Below are 25,735 nucleotides of genomic sequence, written 5' to 3'. Positions count from 1 at the left end.
CAAACAACAATGCAACACACACAGAAACGAGCTGTAAGATATCAATTGCCATTTGTGAAAGATTTAACCTGCCACTGAAAAAAAATTTGTGGAGACATGTTACACTACAAAGGTCAACCTTCATCCCTATGAAATAGATGTTTAATAAGGCTTTCAAATCCCGATTCTGACCGGTTGTAACTCTGTATAAGTATATTACACACAAGGAAAAGAAAACCTCGCTATTCAGCAGATCTCATGGCCAATATTTAAAAACAAAATTCCCTTTGGGAGAATTAAAAGCCAGTGCTATTACAAAAATTTCTATTCTTTATTTGTTCTGATGACATATTTATATAAATATTGATTTCCGTCCTTGATCATGTTGATTTAAATTCAACTTTTTAAATATTGAAGTTTTTTTTTTAGAGTTCCTATGCTTAGAATTATATGATATTTTCAATGTAAATATAGATCGATTTAACTATTACAGTTTCGAATATATTTTTTGACCAAAGTTTGTTTACACGAGGAAACATTTGTAAAATAAATGTAAAGTATTCTCTAAATTATGTCGATGTTAAAGAACTATATATTTATTTTTTGGTAAATTTCATAAATTTAACCAGAAAATCTGTAAACCTTCTTAATTATATGAGGGATTACATAAAATCGCTAGTTAAAGTAGAGGTTGTTTAATAAAAATAGAAATTTTATCACTCACTTATCGATTTGTTAGTATTGTAAAATCCAGTAATTTATAGATTTTACAAAAAAAATGATTTTCCAAATTCGCTGTTTAAGTTTATAATTTGCATTGGTACTTAAAAAATAATCATTAATAAAATTAATTTAACTATATAACATTTAGGCGAAAGATATACATGGTAAAGGGTGGTTAAAACTCATAAATCGACGACAAACTGACGACTGCACAAAACAAACCACCAAACACAAAAAGCAACATAAAAAAAAATAAAGACTAAGTGTGTGGAGCAGGATCTGCTTACCCTTCCGGAGCACCTTGCTTATTTTTTTTAGTTTACTATGTTTTGTCATGTGTTCTATTGTTTGTCTGTTTGTCATCTTTCATTTTTAGCCAGGCGTTGTCAGTTTATTTTCGATTTATGAGTTTGACTGTCCCTCTGGTATCTTTCGTCCCTCTTTTGACTGAACTCCACAAATCATCTGGGTTGATCTTTTGTGCCTTTCAATTGTTAAGCATATCCTTTTATATATATGTTGCCCATAGAAGCACACAATCGATCTGTATCTTAACTTTGTCTGTGCCACAATTATTTCCTCGACATAACTAACAAATTAAGGTTAGAATTATGAAAGAAACATACCACAGTCTTAGATATAATATAATGTCTTTTTGAACTTGGCCATGCTTGTAACAAAGGAGGTAATATTGGGTTAATTAGCCTCGCACATTGTTTCCTGTTTCTCAATCTAGTTTAAATAATAATTATGTTTATATATTTCAAGACAATCTGTTGTTGTTCCATAACCAGGTGACCGTAAAACTAAGAATCCAAAGAGTATACATTGGTCTTAACTAAAATGTGTTTGTCCCGCATTGAAGCTATTTTACTTGTGGTCAGATTGGCGTCCATCCAAGATCCAAATGTATGTGTGTAGATGTTCAAAATAGCAATGATCGGTGAACACGTTGTGTTACATTTTGTATCTTATTTATCTAATCTTTCTCGCAATCGAACAAATTTAAGGAACGCATTTAAATGATTTACATTTTTTCTTTTCCCATTTTTTATACTGCATACGTTGTATTGTTGGATGCCATTAATAAATAATAGTGTATAATATATGCAGATGCTAAATCTGAAAATGACTGAATGATTATTGTTAAGACTTTTCAGATAGACAATTTTGAGATCAAAATGACTATTTCAGACGAGATTTGTTTACTTAAGTGAATGTTTCAAACATGAAGGGGAAATACAAAAAACTAGTTCCGTAGACTACATTGTTATACACATGAACTGATTAGAAGGTTCTAAAAAGACAATTCTTTCTAGAAACTTCACCACTAAGCAGTCACTTATGCGAGACCCCTCAAATTTAAATATGAACGACAGATGAAACATTTTTTTCACGCTTTAACTCATCCTTATTAAGTTGCAGACCTAATATGAATTAGTTCCCTCACAAAGTATTTTAAAAGACATAAAATATTTGACCTTGAACAATGAATGTTTTGAAATTTCTAATCATCTGCAAACAGGATCTTGATGCACGACAGTTGTAAAACTTGCTTGTACGGTACAATAGCCAGCCATACCAAGGTGAAAGAACAAAATAGAAATTGTGCACATCCTGCTACAAGCATGAAATTTGGCATAGACCTTCCTCAACTATTACTCTTTTATTTCAGATAGGGAGGCATTTGAAAAAAATGTCTCACTTCCGGTAAAATCCAAAATGGCGGACATCATACTAAAATCAGCCCAATATCAGAGGCTAGTGTGTGAAAGGGTATTTCTATCATGCTGCTATTATAATATCTGGTACAAACCTTTGTTATGTACTACTTTTGGATATTTATATAGATTAGATGTCTTTAAAAACCCTACTTCCGGTAAAATCCAACATGGCGGACATTGTACTAAAATAAGCTTATTGTTTAAGGAGGGTGGTTGAAATGTGTTTTAACGTATTGCTACTATCATTATATTGTGCAGGAACCTTTCTTTAATGCTGCAAATGGATACAATGTATAAGACATATGTCTTTAAAACTCTTACTTCCGGCAATATTCAAAATGGCGGACAAAGAAATATCATTATTTTATTTTGATATTCAACTTCTTTTCAAAATGTAAAGAAAATGTATTTTTTTTTTTTGTGCTGGTCATTTAACTTTTGGCTTTAAATTATCCTATGAACCACTTATTCTATTCTATAGTTAATGTTTAAATACAAAGTTAACATTCCCGGTATATAAAACCAATATGGCGTAAATGTCAAAGATGAGTCCATATCTTCGATGTAGAGTTTTGAATAGATTGATTAAAATAAAATAAAATCACTGAAGTACTAAAACACTTTTAAAATTACTGATTTATGCCCGCAAATACATGTTTATTCACAATCGGAGAGCTGATTTTCCTCATTTACAAAGACCGTGTTATTGTTTCCTAAATCAATAATGTACAAGCTCCTGATAAGGTGAAGAGGCCTCACAAAGAGTTGTCAAAAAGGGTTCCAATGGATCACATTTTCCCCTTCGCCATTTATAAGCGTCTGGACTAGTTAGCATAGGAATCAATTCCGAGCGTGTTACTCATTCACACCCGCCATGGTATATTGCACGTTTTACATGTTGAAAAAACTAGACCGAGTGTTTCAAATAGCCTCATAAGCGTCTTGACTAGTAAATATAAGACAAAATTCCAAGCTTGTTACTCATCCACACCCGCCTTGGTATATTGCACGTTTTACATGCTGAAAAAACTAGACCGAGTGGTTCAAATAGCCTCATAAGCGTCTGGACTAGTAAGTATAAGACAAAATTCCAAGCTTGTTACTCATCCACACCCGTCATGGTATATTGCACGTTTTACATGCTGAAAAACACTAGACCGAGTCGGTCAAATAGCATCAGTAAGTCTGTCCTCCTCCAAAAACATGTTTTCTTGCTTCGTAAACGCCATCTGATAAGTTTGTTCGATCTTACAACAAAACCACGTATTGTTTTATCAATGACATTCTCAAATCCATATCTGGTGATGTTGGCTGATCAATCATCATTCTTAATCATAAAGTCACATCTTCAAACGCCATTCATGTCAACAACGAAGTTCCCTTTCAAGTAAACGTGCATTTGAAAGGTCATGGATAGATATATACATCTAAAGTTTTTCCGACTTCCAAATGCAAGCCAAAGTTAACGCATCAATGTAAATATAACGAAATTTGATGAGACTGTCATCAAAGTGAGAGGGCTAGCGCTATAAAACCAGGTTTAATCCACCATTTTCTACATTTGAAAATGCCTGTACCAAGTCAGGAATATGACACGTTTTGTTATTTGATTTTGCCATTTGATTATGGACTTTCCGAATTAATTTTCCTTTAAGTTCAGTATTTTTGTAATTTTACTTTTTTTCGGCTGCCCCTATGTCACGGAATAACGTAACGGCGATGACAGCAACATCAGTATCGACTGTTCGAGTCATGACTCAGTTAAGTCTGTGTATCACTGCATCAGACATATGTATCTTGATTATAGTATAAGCCTCTTCATGTTTACATGGGGCTAAACTTGAAACACCGTCATGTGGTTGATAACACAAAACATCCTGAGCATTTGTTGCTACAACTAACTTTTCCTCAAAATCTATTGAGCAAGCCCCTGTGAATAAAAACTAAAACGTTCTTTCTTAATGTCGTCATCTCTCAAAAAACTTTTCCAATTTTGAGAAATTTGTTTTGACCTTGGATTCGTCTATGTATTCTCTTTCCCCTAAATGTAGCTCTTTTAGCAGCCTTCAAACTACCGGTATCGTCTATGTACACATCCGAGACTACAATCACTGTTGTTACAGTTTCAAGGTGTTTCATAACGAGTATGCTGAAAGGGTATTATGCCCTTACCTTAAAAAAAACCGTGAAACTGTTACAAGAGTGGATGAAGTCTTGGATGCATATGGTAGTTGTAGCAACACATGTTCAGGATATTCTATCCTAACCACCACGTGATGTATTTCAAGTTAAGCACCATATTCACATTAAAGGCTGACACTAGAATCATGGTGCATGTGTCTAATGCAGTGAAACACGAACTTAAACGAGTCAGTATTCGAACAGTCGTTACTGATATGCTGTTATTACTGTTTCGCTATTCTGTGACATAAGGGTAGACGAACTATGGATTGTGTTTATGAGGGGAAAGCTTTGGATAAATATCGATCAATGACCTTTTAAATGCACTAGCGATTAGTGATTACATACACATATTGTGATCCATGTATTTACCGGTTGTGATACGGTTCTCTGTGTGCTTGAAAAGGGGGGGGGGGAGACTGCGTGGGAGCCATTGATGGCATTTGAAGATGTCACCTTAAACATAAATAATGATAATTGATCCGCCTAAATCCTCGGGGTTTACTGTAAGATCGCACACACTTATCAGATGGGGTTAACATGGTTAACAAAGCAAGAAATAACTATTTATGCAAAAGTGAAGGCTAATTGAGGCTATTCCTTCAACTTAGTCTAGTCTTTTCGAGGATGCAAAACGTACAATATACTAAGACACGTGTTTAGGGGACGAGCTTGAAATTAGCTCTTATGCTACCCAGTCCAGGCGCTAATGGATGACGAAGGGACAAAGAGGATCACTTTTAAAAAACTCTTTTTAAGGCCTCATCATTTTGTCAGAAGCTTGCACATTGTGGATGTAAGAAAGGTTGCCGCAGTTGTTGTTAATGTGGAAAATCAAGTCACCCGTGTCCTGCGTCGTATACATGTGGTGGTGACTGTGAACATGATTTTGGGCCAAATAGTGATTATTTTTTAAATGTTTTAGTACTAAAGCGGTTGTATTTTGTTTTAATCAATCTATCCAAAACTCTACATCGAAGAAATGGATTGAGGACTCATCTTTGACATTTACGCCATATATATTGGGTTTTTTTTAACGGAAATGTTAACTTTGTATTTAAATATCAACTATAGACTATGATTTGTGGTTTAGAGGATAACTGAAGCCAAAAATGTAATGACCACCACAAAAACCCAATTTCTTCACATTTTGAAAAGAAGTTGAATATCAAAATAAAAAGATGATATTTCTATGTCCGCCATTTTGAATATAACCGAAAGTAAAGGCTTTTAAGACATATGTCTTATACATTGTATACCTTAGAAGCATTAAAGAAAGGTACCTGTAGAATTTAATGATAGTAGCAATACGTTAAAACTCATTTCAACCACCCTCCTTAAACAATAAGCTTGTTTTAGTAGAATGTCATCTATGATGGATTTTACCGAAATTAGGGTTTTTAAAGACAACTTATCTATATATTATATCCAAAAGTAGTCCATAACAAAGGTTTGTACCAAATACTATTATAGCAGCATGATAATAATACCTTTTCACACACTAGCCTTCGATATTGGGACGATTTAAGTATGATGTCCGCCGTTTTGGATTTTACCGGAAGTGAGACTTTTTTTTCAAATGCCTCCCTATCTGAAATAAAAGAGTAATAGTTGAGGAAGTTCTCTGCCAAATTTCATGTTTGTAGCAGGATGTGCACAATTCGCCTGAAATATGCTGTAACCGCTGGACTGTGTCGAGAATGAGAAATGTGCAGTTTATTCAAACGAATCCAATAGTTCAGTTTAGAGAAAAAAATTTGAATGAATAAAAAAAGTTTAGAAGAAAGAGAAAGAGACTTATTATTTGTGATTTTTGCTACCGCAAACCGGAAATTTAGAATAATTTATCGGTGGCATTTTTAAACAGATATTTAAAAGTACTAAAGTTAATATTTAATAATCTCAAAAAATCAAAATTACCAAGTAGTATTTACAGACATGTATGTACTACAAATAATGTTTTGGCTTACATATCTAATTTGGAAAATATAAGTATCATTGCAAATTAATCAATATTACAATAATGACACAACAGGATCCTATCAAAGGTTATCATAAATGTGATTGAGATACAGCTCTTGCATTTGGATACAAAACACGTACGTTCGGTACCTGTAACGTTTTAACTTTTGTCTTATCTGTAAATAAAGACATATTTTTAATACTGGTTCGGCTTATAGCACTGGTCGGTCGTGAAGCTCCGAAAAAGTGCCTGAGTGAATTTGTCAACCTACGTCCAAGGCCAAGAACACCAGTATTCTTTTGTGAGTTCGATTGAGCATCGTCTTGATTTTTCATCATTTTAGCAAGCTGTGTTATATTTCGAAGATTTTTCTGTGTTTTAAAACTTTTCCATGCACGTTGTAGAGTTTTGGCAGCAACGTCTTCTTTTTTCTTCGTCATAGTACTTGATGTTTTTGTAGTTTTAACCCTTGTGGGAAAAGTTTCTGCGAATTTAATTTGAAGCTCCTCTCTAAGCTGTGTAAATTCTTCAGTTTCTTCCACATTTCCTAACACATGAATTACTAAATGCATGAGAATATCTAAGCAATGCATCTTGTCGCCTTGAACGATAGGAATATCAAATGCTACCAAAGCTATTTCGTTAGGTGCCGGTATTCCTAACGGTTCATCTAGCTCCGCTACAAAAAGTGATAGTTGGTCAAACTTTATAAACTGTGTAGCTAGCGGGTCATACTTCTCCCATACTATGTAGAATGCATCAAAATCATCCTCAGTAATTCCAATTTCTTCCTGTGCATGTGCTTGATTAAAATTCTCCAGAATAACAGCAATATAAGTATTTATAATAACTAAGTATGTGATTAAAATATAGGAACACATGAACAAAATTGCCAACCATGGTTGTCCGCAATCACCAATGTCTTGTTTATACAACGTACCATCAGGCCGAGTAATGTAATCTGGATTACAATCCGGGGGTTGTATTAACAACGGTTCTAGGATGTCATTCCAGCCAGCTGATGTTGAAATCCTTAACATCAACACAAAACTGCTACTAAAAGTTTTAAAATTAATTACATCCTCGTCCATAATTCCGCCTGCTATCTTTAAATTACCAAAACTCGACATTCCAATTATGGAATATATAAACATTATGAGAGCTAAAAGTGCTCCGATGTTGACTAAAGCTGGAAGAGATATTACTAAAGCAAAAATTAACTTTCGGATTCCTTTGGCACCTTTGATCATTCGTAATATCCGACCAATTCTGAAAACTCTTGCTACTCGGAATAATGTTGGTGAAATGGATATGTTCTTTAAGGCGTCCTCAAATCCAGAAACTGAAACAAAAATTGTTGTGATTAATCTTTGTTATTTATATAACAGTAGCGGCTTCTGCTCTGCGATGTTTAATTGTTAATTTGTTCGTGTCACAAAGATGATCAGAAATATAGTTTACGTAAATGAGAAACGTAGAATTGTTCGTTTGTTTGTTTCTATGGTTTTTTTTTATTTGCGTTACGTATTCTTGGTTTCAAGATGATAGTGTACGTATTCGCTGATAATCGATATTATCATACCTCAGTATGTTTGTTCTATATAAAAAATAATGAAATAGTTGTGCTAACATACAAGAAGCAAACATAAAAGAGGGAAAATCTTCGCGCGCATTTTTTAAAATTTAAATTTAATTTTTTTAAATTACAGTACCTTATTCATAATATGGGTTCGGTCGTTGTATTCTAAAAGCGAATTTGAGTTTGGTGTACTTTAGCTTAAATTTATCATATGCACGGAAAATTAAACACGAGTATTTCTAGTCTTGATTGCAATTAATGAAATATTTACAAATACAAGAAGAACCATAAAAAAAAAACCCGTATAGTTCATCTTTTGCATGTCAAGTTATGTGACATTTTTCTCTTTTCTTTCAGATGATATATGTACACTTTTAGAAAATTAGTTAATTTGGTATATAAAAACATTTAATGACTTTGCTGTTCAGTATAATAAATCACCTAATGACTGGTTGTGCGGGTAATAGCAAGTGTGTTGTCCCTTCGCATACCAACTATTGCTCTTGGCTTTGCCTCGAGCAATAGTTCGTATATCAGGGACAACACACTTGCTATTACCCTCACACCCAGTCAATAGGTGTATAATGTTCAAATAAAGGCAACAGTGGTATACCGCTGTTCGAAAATCATAAATCGATAGAGAAAAAACAAATCCGGATTCAAAGAATTTTGGTTCAAAATTTAATATCGAAAATGGAAAATTTTCTTAAATCTTGCTTTATAATAAGATGGATGCTCAACGAAAATGGAATCGCAGACCTGTCAAAACAGTGATTTTATTAATAATATATACAAGTTTTCGAGTAAATTCAAGGCTAGGATCGTTAATAAAAAAGCTATGTTCAAAATCTGTCAAGCCCTGTTCCCTCCTCTAATTCGAATAGTTCTCCCCTTAGCAGGCAATGCAATCTCAACGACAAATGAAATGATTTGTAGATCTAAATTGCTTTAATGGATGTTGCTGCTTATACTTTCTTTCTGTTGTATTTATGATTAGTAAGTGCTATGCTGAAAAGCTAAGTGTTTATAACAAGAGTTCACAAAGTCATGTTGAAATGTAACGCTGCTTTACTGGTCATAGTCAACTTTATGTTCAATACTGATGCATGTAAATGACGTCAAGGTCATATGAACCAGACGGACATGTACGCATAACAGTTCTTGATACACCAACTACAGCTGACCAATTATTATCTAACATAAAAGACCTTACCTATTGAATGAAAACATAAAATGTAAAATAGACCAACAAATCATACAAAAGAAATTTACTAACAGACAAGTGCATCTTTTGGTAAATCAAAAAAACTAAATCAGTATCTGAAATATAAACTTAACCTTAATTATCCATAAAATTAGGTAAAGGTCAGATAATGAGAGCTTGTTAACGGCCTTTGCTCCCCTTTAGGGTCGGATGGACCAAAATTTTGAGCTTTCGAAAGCACCAGCACCAGATTATCATCCCTATGTCTTGTCGTTGTGTTAGTCAACGTTTTCACCTGTATAAAAATGAGTGTTTTGTGGATCGGATCCAGGGCCGTAACTACCTATGAGGCAGGGGAGGCAACTGCCTCCCCTGAATTTTCTGCACCATTTTTTTTTTAAAGTAATAAAATGAAATATTGACAATATGTACAAGAAGAACTTGAATTTATATCATAAACAACACAAGTTTACAGTTTTAACAGTGTTGTAATGATACATGATATATCTGTCATTGTCTGGATTTTTGATCGATAGTGAACCGTTTCAGTATTTGTTTTATTTTTATATTTTCGTGTGGCCGTCCGTCTGTTATTCGGTATTCGTACGAATATGAAAGTTTGCTTCCGACAATTTTGAATAAAACCTTACTATTCACATTTATTTAGGGGCTCAATTAAGCAGAGGAAGTTCCCTTTGTATTGTGATTCTTTTATGATATCGGAAATTCGTTACCGGCTGAATCAGCTGTTGAATCATTTTTTTAACATCTCCCGATCATACTAGAACATTATGGTCAATGACTTAGTTACTTAGTTAAACACTCCCATTCGTTGTAGCAGGGACTTTCTATACTAAGTATATACTAGCAAAGAAAGTCCCTGGTTGTAGTTTATACATGTCTGTTCAGCTTTCAACAATATTGAAGTTCAAGGTCCTCGATAAAAAAAATCTTGCGTTCTATGATCTTGCTTTATATGTTTTTTTTTAACTTACCAGTTTGATTTCTTACAAAAAAATATCTTTAAATACAGATAATAATTGTTTGCATAAAAATTGCCTCCAGGATCCAGCAATACTGATGTTTCTTAAAGTAAGTAAATTGAAGGAAAACGGGTATAATTTTTACGGCCACTGATTTTATTAAGAAAAAAATCCGCGGTCACATTATATTTAATGTTAATAATTAAAGGTCAAAGTACGGCCGGCCTTCAAGACGGAGCATCGGCTCACCCCGAACAGCAATCTCAGCTTGTTTTTGCATAAAATTGCTTCAGGTTCAAGCAATACTGATGTTTCTAAAAGTAAGGAAATCGAAGGAAAACGGGTAATTTTTAGCCATTTTACTGAGAGAAAAAAAAATTGGCGGATCTAGGGGCCTCAATCGGCGGCCCCCAAACCCCTGCCTCCCCTGAATTCGAACCCTAGTTATGGCCCTGGGATCAGTCAAACAAATGGATTTATTGCTCTTATAGTTGATATGTTTCCCTCAGTTTTGGTTTGTGCCCCATATTTGTTTCATGACTATTGAACAGCGGTATACTACTATTGCCTTTATTTACCTTAAATTTTGACATTATTTTCCTTTTAAAAACTTAACATGTCTAGTTAATGAGTAACTCATCTCTAACTAATGGAATAAATAGAAGGTCATATGAAAACGGATTCAGTGAGGTCAAATTATTCACTTGAGTGTGATTCATTCATCAGCACCGTTTCTTAGACTTTTTTGACAAAATTGAAACAAATTGGCTGCAAAAAAGTGAATTATCATTTCACTATTTAACTTTCATTAGTTAATTAATGATTAAAAATAACCCATATTTTTTTAATATTTAGTAGCTATTGCCCCTTTAAAAAGTCAATTAATGGTTTTACCCATTTTGCATTTTGAGGAGTTTCAATTTATGTCGGTCAATATTACAGTTGTCTCTTTGACTGCAGGTAACAATGATAAATAATTCGGTCAAATATTCGGTCATTTAATCGTTAGAATTCTTGTAAAGAAAAATTCGCAAGGGTTCCACGGAACCCAGTGTCTCGCCTACTTTTGCTGTTAATCGCAGACTCAACAAAAATGAGGAAAAACATCAATAAAAATTTCCCTCTCGATACTGTCTTTTGATTGAAAGAAGCTTCCAAGTTTGGTAAAAAATCCAGGATAGTTTATGAATCTAATAAATGTTTTATAAACTTTAACTGCAGACTGTATGTAATGTTAACTGGAAGAAAAACTAAGTCCATTTATAAGTAAAATACGGAAAAAGTGAATTTTTTTTTACAAAATTTCCTTCTTGATACTATCTTATGATCATAAACAAGCTTCTGTCCAAGTTTGGTACAAATCAAGGACAGTTTATGAAAGTAATTAAAATTTTAAAAACTTTAACCACAGAGTGAATGTAATGTTTCCTCGCAAAAAAAACTAAGTCCATTTATAAGTAAAATACGGAAAAGTGGAAATTCATTTTTACAAAATTTTCTTCTTGATACTATCTTATGATCATAAACAAGCTTCTGTCCAAGTTTGGTACAAATCAAGGATAGTTTATGAAAGTTATTAAAATTTTAAAAACTTTAACCACAGAGTGAATGTAATGTTTCCTCGCAGAAAAACTAAGTCCATTTATAAGTAAAATACGGAAAAAATGGAATTTTATTTTTACAAAATTTACTTCTGGATACTTTCTTATGATCATAAACAAGCTTCTGTCCAAGTTTGGTAGAAATTCAGTATAGTTTAAGAAAGTTATTAAAATTTCAAAAACTTTAACCACAGAGTGAATATTTGTGGACGCCGCCGACGACGACGACGCCGACGACGACGGAATGTAGGATCGCTTAGTCTCGCTTTTTCGACTAAAGTCGAAGGCTCGACAAAAATAGGATACTAATAGTTTCAAGCCTATGGACATTTTATTTCAAGTAACATTATTTTGCCATGGAAGCCATATTGGTTTGATTTGGGTAACATTAAACAATGAAGTCTTGTTTATACTACGAGATACTCACAGAATCATTCATAAAAATTGAAATTGCAGAATATCAAATAATTTCTAAAGAAGATTTTTAACAAGACGACACATACAACGGCATCGACGGGTAAGAGATGACCATGGCATAGCTGACCCAATAAAAATTAATCTGAAAGGCTTTTGATATGTTTTTTTTTCTTAAAAACTTTGAGATCAAATTAGGCTTGAAATGGCCCAACTTCTTAAATAGTAAAAAAATATGAAAATTATATTTGGGAGATAAACTTCTATTTCATAACTTTTATATCATCTGTAATTAAGCAATGCATGCAGACGATTACTGAGAAAATAGTTATAGGTATCTCAACCAGATAAAAAACATTTTGTTCTGTTTTGGAATACATTGCAGGCTAAAATTTTCAATGAAGTCTGTGAGTTCCACAAAGGATCGAAAAATACACAAATTCGGTTTATATTTGTGACAAGAACGGTCTTTTCCTTACTTTGTTTTGTTTTTTTATTGATTATAGTTTTTTCACGTCCTTTCTAGTTGTGTAACACATTTGTTTTCTTGTTAAATGAGACATTCATTTCTACGCTTAACGATTTTTTTGGTTATATATCATTGAGATATATCTTGTTTTGCCTAAGCAAGTCTCGTGTGTTTCAACGTACGTGTATGATTTTTAATACTTTATTAGTTCATTATTTTTTGTTAATAGTAAAACTACTATATATAAAAGCTATATACTACTGAAATGCTACAAAATAAAAGAAAACGTAAAAATTATTAAGACTTACCTTAATTGTCTTGAACATTAAAATCTTTCTTAACAACGACGAATTGTAAAAATAGTACCATCGACCAATAGTTTAAATGTTTAAAAAATAAATTACAATGTAGAAATTTTCTTTAGATGCATGTTCATATCTCTCTTCCTTAAAAGGATACCATAAAATCTATGCTCTACTCTTTTAGAATACGGATGAATAGACTTCTATTTCTTTTTTAAAAAAAATATTTTTCTTCCTTTCAAAAAATTCAATTTCACCCTACTTGATTAGCCATGCTATCATTTGCAGTGAGTCTGCAACCCAATGTTGTATTAGTTTCAGACAATGATACATGGGAAAAAACATTCCTAAACCTTTTGACTTTGTCATTTTCCCCTTTCCAAATAACAAGAACCGAGTGAGTTGACTGAAATTGTTATTATCCTAGGTGGTAATACTCCCCCAGACACTTAATATATAACTTACCAAGATTTCTAGCAAAAATAGGAATTTCAATAATAAATCTGGGAAAAAAATATAGTTTATCAACAAAAACACTACGCACATGTGCACCCTAATTCACTAAAACATCAAAACATTCTACAGAAACGAGCTAATAAAATCAAATAAGAATAATGGGCAATTTAACTATAATAAAATAAATATAAGGAAGTTTTGTAACAATGATGCTAATTGTGGGACCATTTACATCAACCAGACATATTTTTTGTCCAGTTGAGTTCTACTTGGAGCTATCATGTAGCAAGGGTACTATATTAATACGTGTTAGACCCAGTTTGTAAGAGCATTTTACTCTAAATTAGTATCTATATTTCAGAGTTTAAGTCATCAATGCAGTATCCTATGCCATTCAATCCCTTTTGAAAATACGAAATTCTACTTATGCTTGAACCTTGCTAACCTCGGTAGGAACATATGAACTTCTGTTTAACCTTGAACTATGATTATCTTAAGCAACATATATATAAGATTCTGCTAATTCTAAAACTATGCTAACCTGTGGATAAACTTGGATTTGTTCCTTTTTAAACCAGACTATCCTATATGAACGTTTCAAATACAACTTAGGAATGTAAAATTCAGCCAGCCCTTGACTCATTATAATGTTAAAAAGTGCACATAAAGTTCTTTCACTTTCTTTTATCATGTTCAGTCTACAATACCAAAAATTATGTTCGCCCTTGAACATAGACGTTTCTGAAGTTCTTTTAGGTTCTAACCAAAAATCATTCATGGGAATTTCTGAAATTCTGCTAGCCCAGAGAACTTTTGAAATTCAGTTACTAGTAACTGAGATAGATCTGAACAGTACTCGTCTATAAACAAAATGTAAGTTAAATTACTCCTGGATAAACACATTGAAAAGTGTTTTTCCTTAAATTTAACATGCTTACATTAGTGTGTACTATAAATAATGTAAGATTCCCTAACCTCAAACTTTATAAATACAGATTCCTATAAGACTCTATAATGGTATCATTCTACCAATACACCCTACTTACATCCAACCCTGAGAGTAGTAATGCCCTTTACTGTAGAATTTTTTAAAATATTGGATCTTCATGTGAACAATTCTTCTAAGCATGACATTGTTCAATCTAAACAACTGATGGTGTGTAGCATTCACTGGCTAATAATACAACATGTCAGGAGATCTATACATGAAGTATGATTTTGAACCCTGCTTTAGACTAGATTGAGTCACTACATCAAAATTGCAGAAATGTTTAGTAAATCCAACTGATAAACAAATTAGCGGCTCTGAAGAATCCGTGTAGCTCACCTGATTCTACTTTGGTATAAATCCAACTGCAGTTGTATCTTGGTGTTTATTATAATTTTCCCACTTAAATGATAACTTAAAGGCCGTGGAATGAAAATATTGACTTACCTATTTATAAAGCAAAACCATAAACTGATTATGCTAGTTGTTGTTAAGAATACTTGCAGAAAAACTACCCAAATTTCTTTTTCAAAACAGTTTATTTGGAAAAAGTATGTATGAAATGAGTTGAGAGTTAATATGATGAAAAATACACATGTAAACAAAATACATTTCTGGTTGTAATAGCTCAATCATCATCACAGAAATACAGAAATCAAAACTTCAACAAATAATTTCATGTAGTAAATTACAAGGAATTGTTACCTTCACATACTTGTGTATAGATATATATATCTTTAAAAAATCAACAGAATTAATAATAAAACAATTCATTTTATTTACAAATACTTTGAATGTACAACATATGAGAAGGAATTGCAATATTAGAATATTTCACTCGAAACCCTTATTAGTTTTACAATTAAATATTAACTGTTTTACATCATGATGCATACACTAAAGCATGAACAACTTGAAAGTCAAGATTTTGTGATTTTTTAAAGAATTAAATCACTTTTTATTGATTCAAACTGGGGTTACTAATGGGCATGAGTGATTTTGTATGAATCTAATTTCCAATTTGATAAATAGGACAGGAAGATTTGTCTCCCCTGCATGCAATGCATCTGATAAAAATCCTATTGACTTCCCATAAGAAATTACTGTTTAACAAATCAGAAGATCAAGGTCTTGAATAAACTGCAATATTTTACTCCAAAATTCAAATCCAGTAAGGGGTGCATAATATTTCAATGCTAAAAGCAAGAAATAAGAAAAATGTCATCATTTTCACTCTATTTTTCCTTCATACTTGCTGCCATGTTTTTTCTTGGCAAGGTAGAAGATACCTTTATTTCTTGCATCAATTTTGTAATTTTTATAATCTATATTATCATGTTATTTTTAAAGAAAAGAAAGAATTTCTGGATAAATAACAAATTGAAATACTTCAGTACATATTTCTTTTAGAATTTCATGGCATTTAAATCATGAATGAAATTCAGATATGAAATCAGTAATTCATTTAGATGTGGTGTTTATGACAGGAGTGTTGCATTTCTTATCGTAATTTAAATATCAGGAAATAAACAGAATAAATAAAACAATGTTTTACATAATGATAGCACTATTTTACATTTAAAGTATTCATAAACTTAAATGTGTTTGCTTTTCAATTTCTACTTTATGACAAACACAACTTCGGCACTTGTTTCCAGTGCTTTTTTTGGCACTTTTTAACACTCCTGAAGTGTACAAGAAATGTTTATTAACAAATTTTGGGGATATTTCTAATAAAGGAAAGTTGACAACCTTATATGACCTGAAAGTTATAGATCTTCATGAAGAGATGAAAAAGTTTTTGTTCTAAATTCCAATGGCCAAAGAGGGTGTGCAGATTAAACATAAATGCAGATTGTACACAACTAAATATGGTAATATTGAGCTTATTAAACATAGAAAATGCAACTGTTAAGCCTAACCATTGTTTAAACCTTGGTTTCTTTTATAATTAAAAAGCTTAATCATTTTTTCCCCTTCCTTCTTTATGGCAAATCATATTACTAAACCTTCCAAGAACAAGCACTTATGACTGCATCTTAACATGACAACATTCAAACTTAGAAACTGAAAGAAAAAACAAAACACTAAAAACATGGGGAAAAAAATATATCCACAGGTATGCTTTTTCAACATTCAAATTTTTCCACAGTTAATTGATGGATTTTTCATTCGTTCATACGCAAATCGCAAATGCATAAATATAACAGAAAATAACATCAGATAAAACTTATTATAAAAAAAAAAATGTTCACTGAAAAATAAAATAACAATATAAAAACAAAGAAAATGTTGTAAGATTTCAATGAGACAACTATCAAAAAGGTTCACTCAGTATTCAAAAAGAAAAAATATTTTTAAATATTAATCCTAATATCTAACACTTTCAGATCATTTGTTTATATTATATATCATATTGCATGTTACCTTGAAAATATCACGTGACAAAACTTTTCTGAGTAAAACTAAAAAAAATCAAATAAACTTATCAATTATGATAAAAATAAAAATCTGTAAAAAAGGAATACCCTCTTTAGTTGGATCATAATATAATAATATCACATGGAATTTAAATATGACATGACTACATGTAAACAACTGAGTATATAAACAGAGTCATAAACAAAATAAAAATTAAATAAAAATTGGTTAAATGCTTCATGGTACAAACTGGAATGTGCATATATATATATATATAATTTGAGCAAAGGGTGAAGAATGTTGAATATAATGAAGCAAAGATTTTGATTTTGTTAAAACAACACAATATTTTTTTAGTCCTATTTAAACTGTTATAATACTGTATTCATATTATAATCAATGTGTATTTATCTTACACAAAGGTCAATAAATTTCTTCATGGTGACCTCGCTTAAGTAATAAAAAAATAAGAAGGCAAATTTACCATTGATTACCAAGCTCTTTCTCAAGTACCCAAAACAGTACAATCAAATTCAGACAGACTTTGAAGGGCAATTCTTACTGGTACAAAACTTGGGAAATATCAATTATAAAGAGCTGACTTAAGAAATCCTTTCTAAATAATAGTTATCACTTAAATATAAAGTTTGATATAAACAGGATCTTGTAATGACCAATGTGATTTTTGAAAGGACTGGAACCCTGTTAATGTGTGAAACATCAAGGAACAGTCAAACAAACAGTGACTAGGAATTGTGGTTAGGAATATAAATGCACATCCAAACTTATGAGCAATATCAATGTGCAATACAAATTAATTTTGGCATATATTTTGACATATCAACAACAATGTATTTTTGCATCAGATGTATAAAATATCACAGAATACATATTTAAAATGCTAGAGTGTCTTCTAATTTATAACAACAGTTATTCGTTCAGTTTTTTTGGTTACAAAATACTGCTGGCCTTGTGTTAAAACATCTGACCAAGGAAGAACTTTGTGTCATATACATAAATGCTATGTAGGCTGCATGCATAATAGTTCTGCAAATGTTGTTAGATATACCTCCATCAAAAAATTCAAATGCCAATACTATATCTCAACTTAGAGACATTAATTTTTTTCTGTTCTTACTGTTGTTTTGATGATTATTTTTTAATGGTTTTAAAATATATCATAATAAAGATTAGATATAAAAAGAAATGCCATTTTATTTCAATGTAGGTATACCACAATATTTTCAACACACAAACAAAACTTGTTATGCCATTTTCAGCCATTCATCAACCTTTAAAACACTTGCAGACTCTTTTGACACTCTACTTTCCTTTATGAAGTCATTATTATCATAAATCTATGTCAGGCTTGTGTTGATTTGGTGAGTAGAGTGAGCCTACACTTGGAACTTGTAATGTGTTTTTCTTTGTAGGTTTTCTAGTTAATGCAGTACTACTTTTAACACTAGCTCGACTTGTTGCACTTGTAGGTCTTGACGAGCTGAAGAACTGACTCAATGCACTACTGAGTCTACGACCCAAGCTTATAATACTGTTGCCTTTTTGTGAGGTCAGAGCAGCTTCTTCTTCTTGACTTTTTTGTAATTTTGCTAGCTGTGTAATATTACGTAAACTCTTTTGAGTTTTCCAACTTTTCCAAGCACGCTGTAATGTTTTTGCAGCCACATCTTCTTTTTTCTTCATCATAGTACTTGATGTCTTAGTTGTTTTGACTCTAGTTGGGAACGTCTCAGAGAATTTAAGTTCAAGTTCTTTTTTCAATTGCCTAAATTCTTCTGTTTCTTCAACACGCCCTAGCACATGTTTCACAAGGTTCATTAAAATATCTAAACAATGTATTTTATCACCTTCCACTATAGGAAGATCAAACGCTACTAAAGCTATTTCATTTGGTTTTGGTATCCCTAAAGGTTCTTCAAGATCGGCAACAAAACTAGTTAAATGCTCATATTTTAAAAACTGTGATGCAAGTGGGTCATATTTTTCCCATACAACGTAGAACATATCGAAATCATCTTCTGTAATACCCACCTCTTCCTGCTGGTGAGCTTGATTGAAATTCTCCAAAATAACAGCAATATATGTGTTGATTATAATTAAGAAAATAATTAATATATATGAACACATGAAAAAATAAGCTAGCCATGGTGTACCACAATCCCCGTTTTCTTGTTTGAACAAGGTTCCATCTGGACGTGTAATGTACTGATCATCACAATCTGGAGGTTGTATCAACAGAGGTTCTAAAATATCATTCCAACCAGCCGAAGTAGACAGCCTCAATAGTAACACAAAGCTACTGGCAAACGTCTTAAAATTCACTACATCCTCATCGAAGACTCCACCAACAATTTTTAAGTTACCGAAACTTGACATTCCAATAATAGCATATATAAACATAATTAAACACAGGAGAGCCCCGATATTTATTAAAGCGGGTAATGAAATTATTAAAGCAAATAAGAGTTTTCTAATTCCTTTAGCTGCTTTAATTAGTCTAAGGACACGTCCAATCCTAAAAACTCTAACGACACGAAGAAGTGTTGGTGAAACGGACAGACTCTCTAATATATCTTCTAGAATGATTGCTGAAATACAAAGATTTGGATAGATTGTAAGTCAATGGTAAAACTGCATACAGGAAATGAAATTAGCAAGACTATGTTCTGCTTGTTCTTACAAACTAAGAACCATTAGGCCAGACAACACTCGAGATTTAAGTCATTAAACAAATTCTCCTCAAATGAAACCAACAACAGGTCGTACAATTTGTATCATTGCTGTAATCAATAGTTCATGAGATGCCAATTTTACTATGGTATTTAGAGGAACTAGAGGATAATAATGCACTCAGCTGGTAGGGGATAGAAATGGAGTTTGGAGTAACAATATTCACACTACTTGTCTTATTTGTCTCTAAATTTATCTACATCTAAATTCACATTTCACGTCAAACTTCTAACACAAAACTAACTTTTGCTTTAAATTTTGTTTTGACTTTAATAGATTTTTGTTTCCTTTAAAAATCAACTACTTTTCCATCATAAATTTCAGAGTACAGAAACTTTCGTGTAATAGCTTTTTTTTTTAATATTTTATGATATATGTAAGTATATAATTGAACAAAAAGGATATACTAATATCAAAAACAGCATTTGTGAGTTCAAAGCTAGCAAACATTACACTTCTAGAAAGTGAAAACAATATATTATCATCTACTTAATAAAACATCCTACAGTGACAAAGTGTATCTCATCAAAATTAACTGACGTCAAGTCATATTAGGACTTTAGTCAGAATCTACAATATATTACCTGACTCCTGTAGTATTAAAACTGAGAGAAAACTAACAGTATTAAAATAATATCTCACTAGGTACAAATATTAATCCATTTTTCAAAACATTTATTGATGATAATATCTTAAAACTCGTTGAAAACTTTAATTTTTGAATTTATTTCATCTAAAGAACTATTTTTATCAAATAATATGCAAATGAGGAGAATGTATTTCTTGACTGTTATCCCAGTTGTCTGTCCTAAATATATCTAATAAAATATACACAAAATTACAATTACAACTCCAATGACAATATCTGTTTTATAGTGTCTTCAGTGAAACCTTTATAAACTATCCAATATTGTACTCTAAATTATTTTCATCCCAACACCTTTTCTTATTTGTAAATGGTTCTGTTGAGATAGATTTCACTGCATTGTGTAATTTGACATTTTCTTTCAATGTGTAACAAATGATATTTCAAATGTGTAAAATGTTCTTTTAAAATTAATTGTTCTAACTATTTTACTTTTTTTTTTTAACCAATACAAGCTTTTTGTACATAAATAAGGCCAATAGTTTTCTTGTTTGAACTGAAATACTTTTTTTACTTTTGTCATTTCTGTGTTTTTTATAGCGGTATGGGCTTTGCTCATTCTTGAAGGTGGGTGGTACAGTGAGCTATAGTTGTTAATTTCTGTCATTTTGGTCTTTTATGAAGAGTTGTCTAATTGGCAATCATACCACATCTTTTTATATTTAATCATATCTCCAATACAAATAATGTTAAACATAAGAGATTACATTTATAAACCAAGAAAGGAGAAAGTACATTTTTGGTCAAATTGGCCCTTATAAAATGTACCAAAAGTTCTATATAATTGGAATAGTTTTAATGCACTTTTCAGAAATTCATAGGGCCAAATAAGCACAAAATTTTACCTTCTCCTTTGCAAAATAAAGAGCATCTTTTTTTCATTATTATTTTTTTTGTATCATTATAATAAACATTCAAGTAAACTAAGGATGAAGTAAAATTAGCATCAGATTGAATGTCTAATGCACATCTACCCCATGTCTCACATTTCTATTTTTAAAGGAACAGTTAATTTCTGTATCATTTGGTCACTTGTGGAGAGTTGTTTCATTGGCAATCATTCCACATCTTCATTTTTATAGTTATATCAGTCCTTATCTATAATCTAAATTTATACCTAGTATAGACAGCACAACAACAATAAAATCAAACACATTCCAGGGCTGTCTAAAATAATGAAACCGCAATCCTGTTATCTTGATCGCTGCTTCCAGTGTAAATACAGTTGTGAATATAATATTCATAATTTGTAAGATATCGATGACCATATCTGACTGTTTGTAATGTTCTATGCCCATTACTATCATGTTCATGAATATTACAACCACTATACAAAGATCAAACTTTGTGCTTACTGCTACATCATAAAATACACCTTGCATTGTGTTCTGAAAAATAAAACACAAAAAAGTATGAAAAACAATCATTTCTTACTTGTTCACAATTCAATTGCTATGTTATACCTTAAATATTCTTTCATTCCAAGTTTTCACACAAAAAAAGTAAATATTCAATTGGGGCCAATCAGTGATTTTTCTGCGATCTTTCTTTGAGAACAATACTAGGATGTGGTATGATTGTCAACGAGAAGTTACTTAAATTATACAGTAAATCAAGGACCTTTTTTTTAGATAACAGAAAATCAAAAGGAAATATAAAACCACCATACAGTTTAAAATTTATATAGAGCTTTTCAATAAATTCTTTTACAATTTTTAACAAAGTCGTTCTGTTTCAATGCAAGTAGGTCTAGTTTCTGGCTTTAAGAATGAAGAAAAAGTTTTTTTTATAGGAATTACTGTAAGGGGTTACAACAACTTATAAAAGATATATTACTATGTATTATTCATTGTTTTAGACAACTTATAAATAAGTTCAATTAATTCAACCAGGTAGGTTGTAACAGCAAATGAAAAAAACAATCATATATAATGGTGACAACCCGGGTGACAATAAGTAGAAAAATAAGGTGTAAAATAAATTATTGAATTGATTGCAATGTCTTGGTGAAACAAAAACTGATATTTTTACATGTGAAATAAGGCTGATAATTTCACTCTTCAAAGTTTATACAATAGGTGTTGTCAAAACACTGTTGAGGAGGTTTCATTCATACAAATTGATAATTTAACACAAAGAAAAAGATATAGTAACTTCTATACTACTAAATTTCCCTTAAAAAAGGTTGATGGACTTATTAACAAAAGAAAAACTAATGCAAGAGTTCAAATAAAGAAAAATATTCAACTCTTGACCAAACAACCATGTTAAGTTAAATTGTTTGGACACACATTGAATGTTTTTCTATTTTTTGCATTATTTGATAAGTTATCTTATACTTCAATGGGAAAATGTGTATACAAATGATTAAAAAAAAAATATATATAAAAATTAAAACATGCAAAATTTTAGGAAAAATCTCTAAAATAACTAAAAAAATGTTGAGAACTTTCCAGTTTTTATCTTAAATATTTCCTCTCTGCTGCTATAAAATAGCAAGATCATTCTTCTATACATGTTTTTGATGAAGGACAGATTTCAGCATTTTATATTCTACTGCTACTGAAGTATGAATCTTAAATGACATCTATTTCACTAATATCTTTTATAACATGCTCGGCAGGTCTTATTTGAACAGAAAACAAAAATCCAAAATCTGAGATACTATTCCAGTTGTACATTTTATACTACAGACAATAAAGCTAAAACAACACATTGACATGAAAAATTTCAGACATGACGACTATCTAAGTGTGGTCTAATACTCTATCTGGTCTCCATACTTACCATAAGACCAGGACCCTGTAAATTGTATTTGGTTCAGGATTTACACACACATTTCATTTTCTAAACACTTTACATGCCCTTTCAAATGCTACATCTAATAACAAAAGCCCAATTGTCAAACTGCAGCTGAACTAAATATTTACATCGTGAAAAATTTACATCTAAATAAAATTGACTGACATAAATGCCAAACTAATAACGACAAAAAACAACTTTATTCGGTTGACCGAAAGCAAACTCATATTCTATGACCACATCAGTCTCGTTGCATTACATTTTTTTGCAACATTACAATATATTGAAAACCGCAATCAACCAATCCACTTCAGTCAAATTCACGCATAAAAAAAATCCATCAATTAGTCACTTAAATAACTTGATTTAATTTTCCCTACCTTTGGTCTTTTAATGGTTTTCTGTGGTTTTTTGTTTCCCAGTTTCTTTAATGTGTTCATATAATTACGCTGGGTTGTTGTTAGGAACATATCTAACACATGTCCTTCATACTGCAATATGGAAGATTTGAAATAACATTAGAGATATCACATATTTAATATATATAATTCTTATCATAAAAGATCATACTAATTCTTGATGGTGTTAATATTCATAGTAAGAGTATTCTACATACTGGATATCAATATGATATGACAGTTTGAAATAATAATATTCTTAAAAGTATACTTTTCTGTTTCTTTTTGGGTTAAATTATAAAAAGCATATTATGCCTGGAAATTTGACAAAAGCTGTCTCTTGTTTATTAAAGCTTTTACTAATGGAATACATAAGAATAAAGTTTACCTGTTTCTTGAGTTCATTGAAGTTGTCAATGATAACACTTATAATCAGGTTCAATGTGAAGAAAGATCCAAACACAATAAATGCCACAAAGAAAAGATAGTACCATATGTTGGACTCAAACTTAGGTTGTATATCAACCTGAAATATACAAGTTACCAGTATATGATAAACAATAATCTGAACAACATTCTCCGACTTAGCAAAGAAAGTAAATGTTAGTTGATACAGTCTTTTTTTTAGAGAATTAATCATAACCTGAGAATTTAAAGACAAACTGAAATTTACATTTAAAATATACTTGTATACCAAAGCTTATGTTATAACAGAGAGTTACCTAATATTGTCTGAATCAAATTTCTTTCATATTAATTCATTTCTAAGAAAAACAAGTATATTTACCTGAGTAGCATCTACGGCATCTTCCATCAACTCCATCCAACCTTCAAATGTAGCCTAAAAATAAAATTAGAATTGTTTTATCCATTCATTTTTTTTTTTGGAGTTAAGCCGTCATCTGTTAAAACCTATTCTACTCAAAACAACTTCAGTAATATCATCTACAGCTTTCAATGACAGTATTTTATTTGAGGACTCACTTACAGTGTTTCAACAAACAATAAAAAAATTGTGTTATAGTTAGTGGCAAAGTTAATGAGGTTCTTCAGGTATCCCACAGAATTTACATAAAGTGACATCAGAAAAAAATGATTTTATAGTACATTTGTAGTCCCAAATTCTAGAAATTGACCCCTCATTTAATTTTCTATAATTATTGAACTCATCCATGGTTCCAGGAGATGAAAATCTTTATCCAATTTCAAAGACAATCACACAAAATAAAGGCCCAAGAATTGTTACAAGTTTGGGTATAATAAAAACAATTCCCTCTATTATTTTTCTCATTACACAATTGATATGGTATACAACTATATATATAAGCTATACAACTTACTACTTGGAATAAGGATAGGAATCCCTGACCTACATGGTCAAAGTTGATTTTAGAATTAGTCCAATTATAGCCACTAGATATACAGTGTGATTTATTTGCTATCACCAATGGATCAAATTTCTCGCCATCATTATCCACACATTTAAAAAACTTTCCAGCAAAGAACTGCACACCCATAATACTGAATATGAGCCAGAATACCAGGCATACAATTATCACATTTATAATTGAAGGTATTGACAACATCAGAGCATTGACAACAATCTGAAAAAAAGGGAAAACAAGTTTTTAAAAGATCAATAATAATCATCAAAAATACCTGAAACAAAATCAAAGATTGAAACAAACCACATATCTTTTACATTAATGCATGGTTAGAAACAAAATTAGCAGATAACTGTATTGTATTTTAACCTTGGCCTTTGCCACATAGATTTTTCCTGTCGCAAATTGACTGTACCTTGCAATATGTAACATCACCAAGTAAACAGTTATTTGTGATAGTGAAATCTAGTTTTAAATATAATACAGTTATCTCCATTCTAATGCTACATATTAAAATAAATTCTTGTTTAGTAAATATTTTGAATAAAAAATGCCATAATTAAAGAAAATCAGGAAAATAGTTAAATAGTTTTTGGCATCTAAAAAATGTGACATCATAGTCCACACATGATGTGAAACATAAACAGTAGACATATTTATGCTTTTCATATCCTTCTGAATGGTTTAAAATTTTAAATATTGAGAAAAAGAAAATTTTGAGACACAAACTGTGACTTTTTTTTTTTGGAGAAAATACATACAAAAA

The 25,735-nt window shown here is 31.2% G+C and overlaps 1 protein-coding gene across 16 annotated transcripts in view; it reads right to left on the bottom strand.

The window, feature by feature from the left end:
* Positions 1 to 6,565: 6,565 nt before the first annotated feature.
* Positions 6,566 to 25,735, bottom strand: part of LOC143071638 (sodium channel protein 1 brain-like) — a 102,637-nt gene continuing 83,467 nt past the window's right edge. For 13 of the 16 annotated variants that reach the window (XM_076246086.1, XM_076246087.1, XM_076246085.1 and 10 more), the window contains 7 exons: positions 24,925 to 25,188; positions 24,372 to 24,425; positions 23,973 to 24,110; positions 23,567 to 23,677; positions 21,502 to 21,772; positions 20,323 to 20,343; positions 6,567 to 7,912 (listed from right to left, as the gene is read on the bottom strand). In XM_076246086.1, the coding sequence (XP_076102201.1) occupies positions 6,660 to 7,912; positions 20,323 to 20,343; positions 21,502 to 21,772; positions 23,567 to 23,677; positions 23,973 to 24,110; positions 24,372 to 24,425; positions 24,925 to 25,188 (2,112 nt within the window). In that variant the 3' untranslated portion in view covers positions 6,567 to 6,659. Of the gene's footprint in view, positions 7,913 to 15,086; positions 19,597 to 20,322; positions 20,344 to 21,501; positions 21,773 to 23,566; positions 23,678 to 23,972; positions 24,111 to 24,371; positions 24,426 to 24,924; positions 25,189 to 25,735 lie in introns of those variants that run through there. The other 3 variants (XM_076246089.1, XM_076246101.1, XM_076246098.1) reach the window with 2 other exon arrangements.

The sequence above is a fragment of the Mytilus galloprovincialis genome, chromosome 4, assembly GCF_965363235.1.
Source record: "Mytilus galloprovincialis chromosome 4, xbMytGall1.hap1.1, whole genome shotgun sequence".
NCBI classification, from domain to species: Eukaryota; Metazoa; Mollusca; class Bivalvia; order Mytilida; family Mytilidae; genus Mytilus; species Mytilus galloprovincialis.
This window is presented reverse-complemented; position numbering and strand designations above follow the sequence as displayed.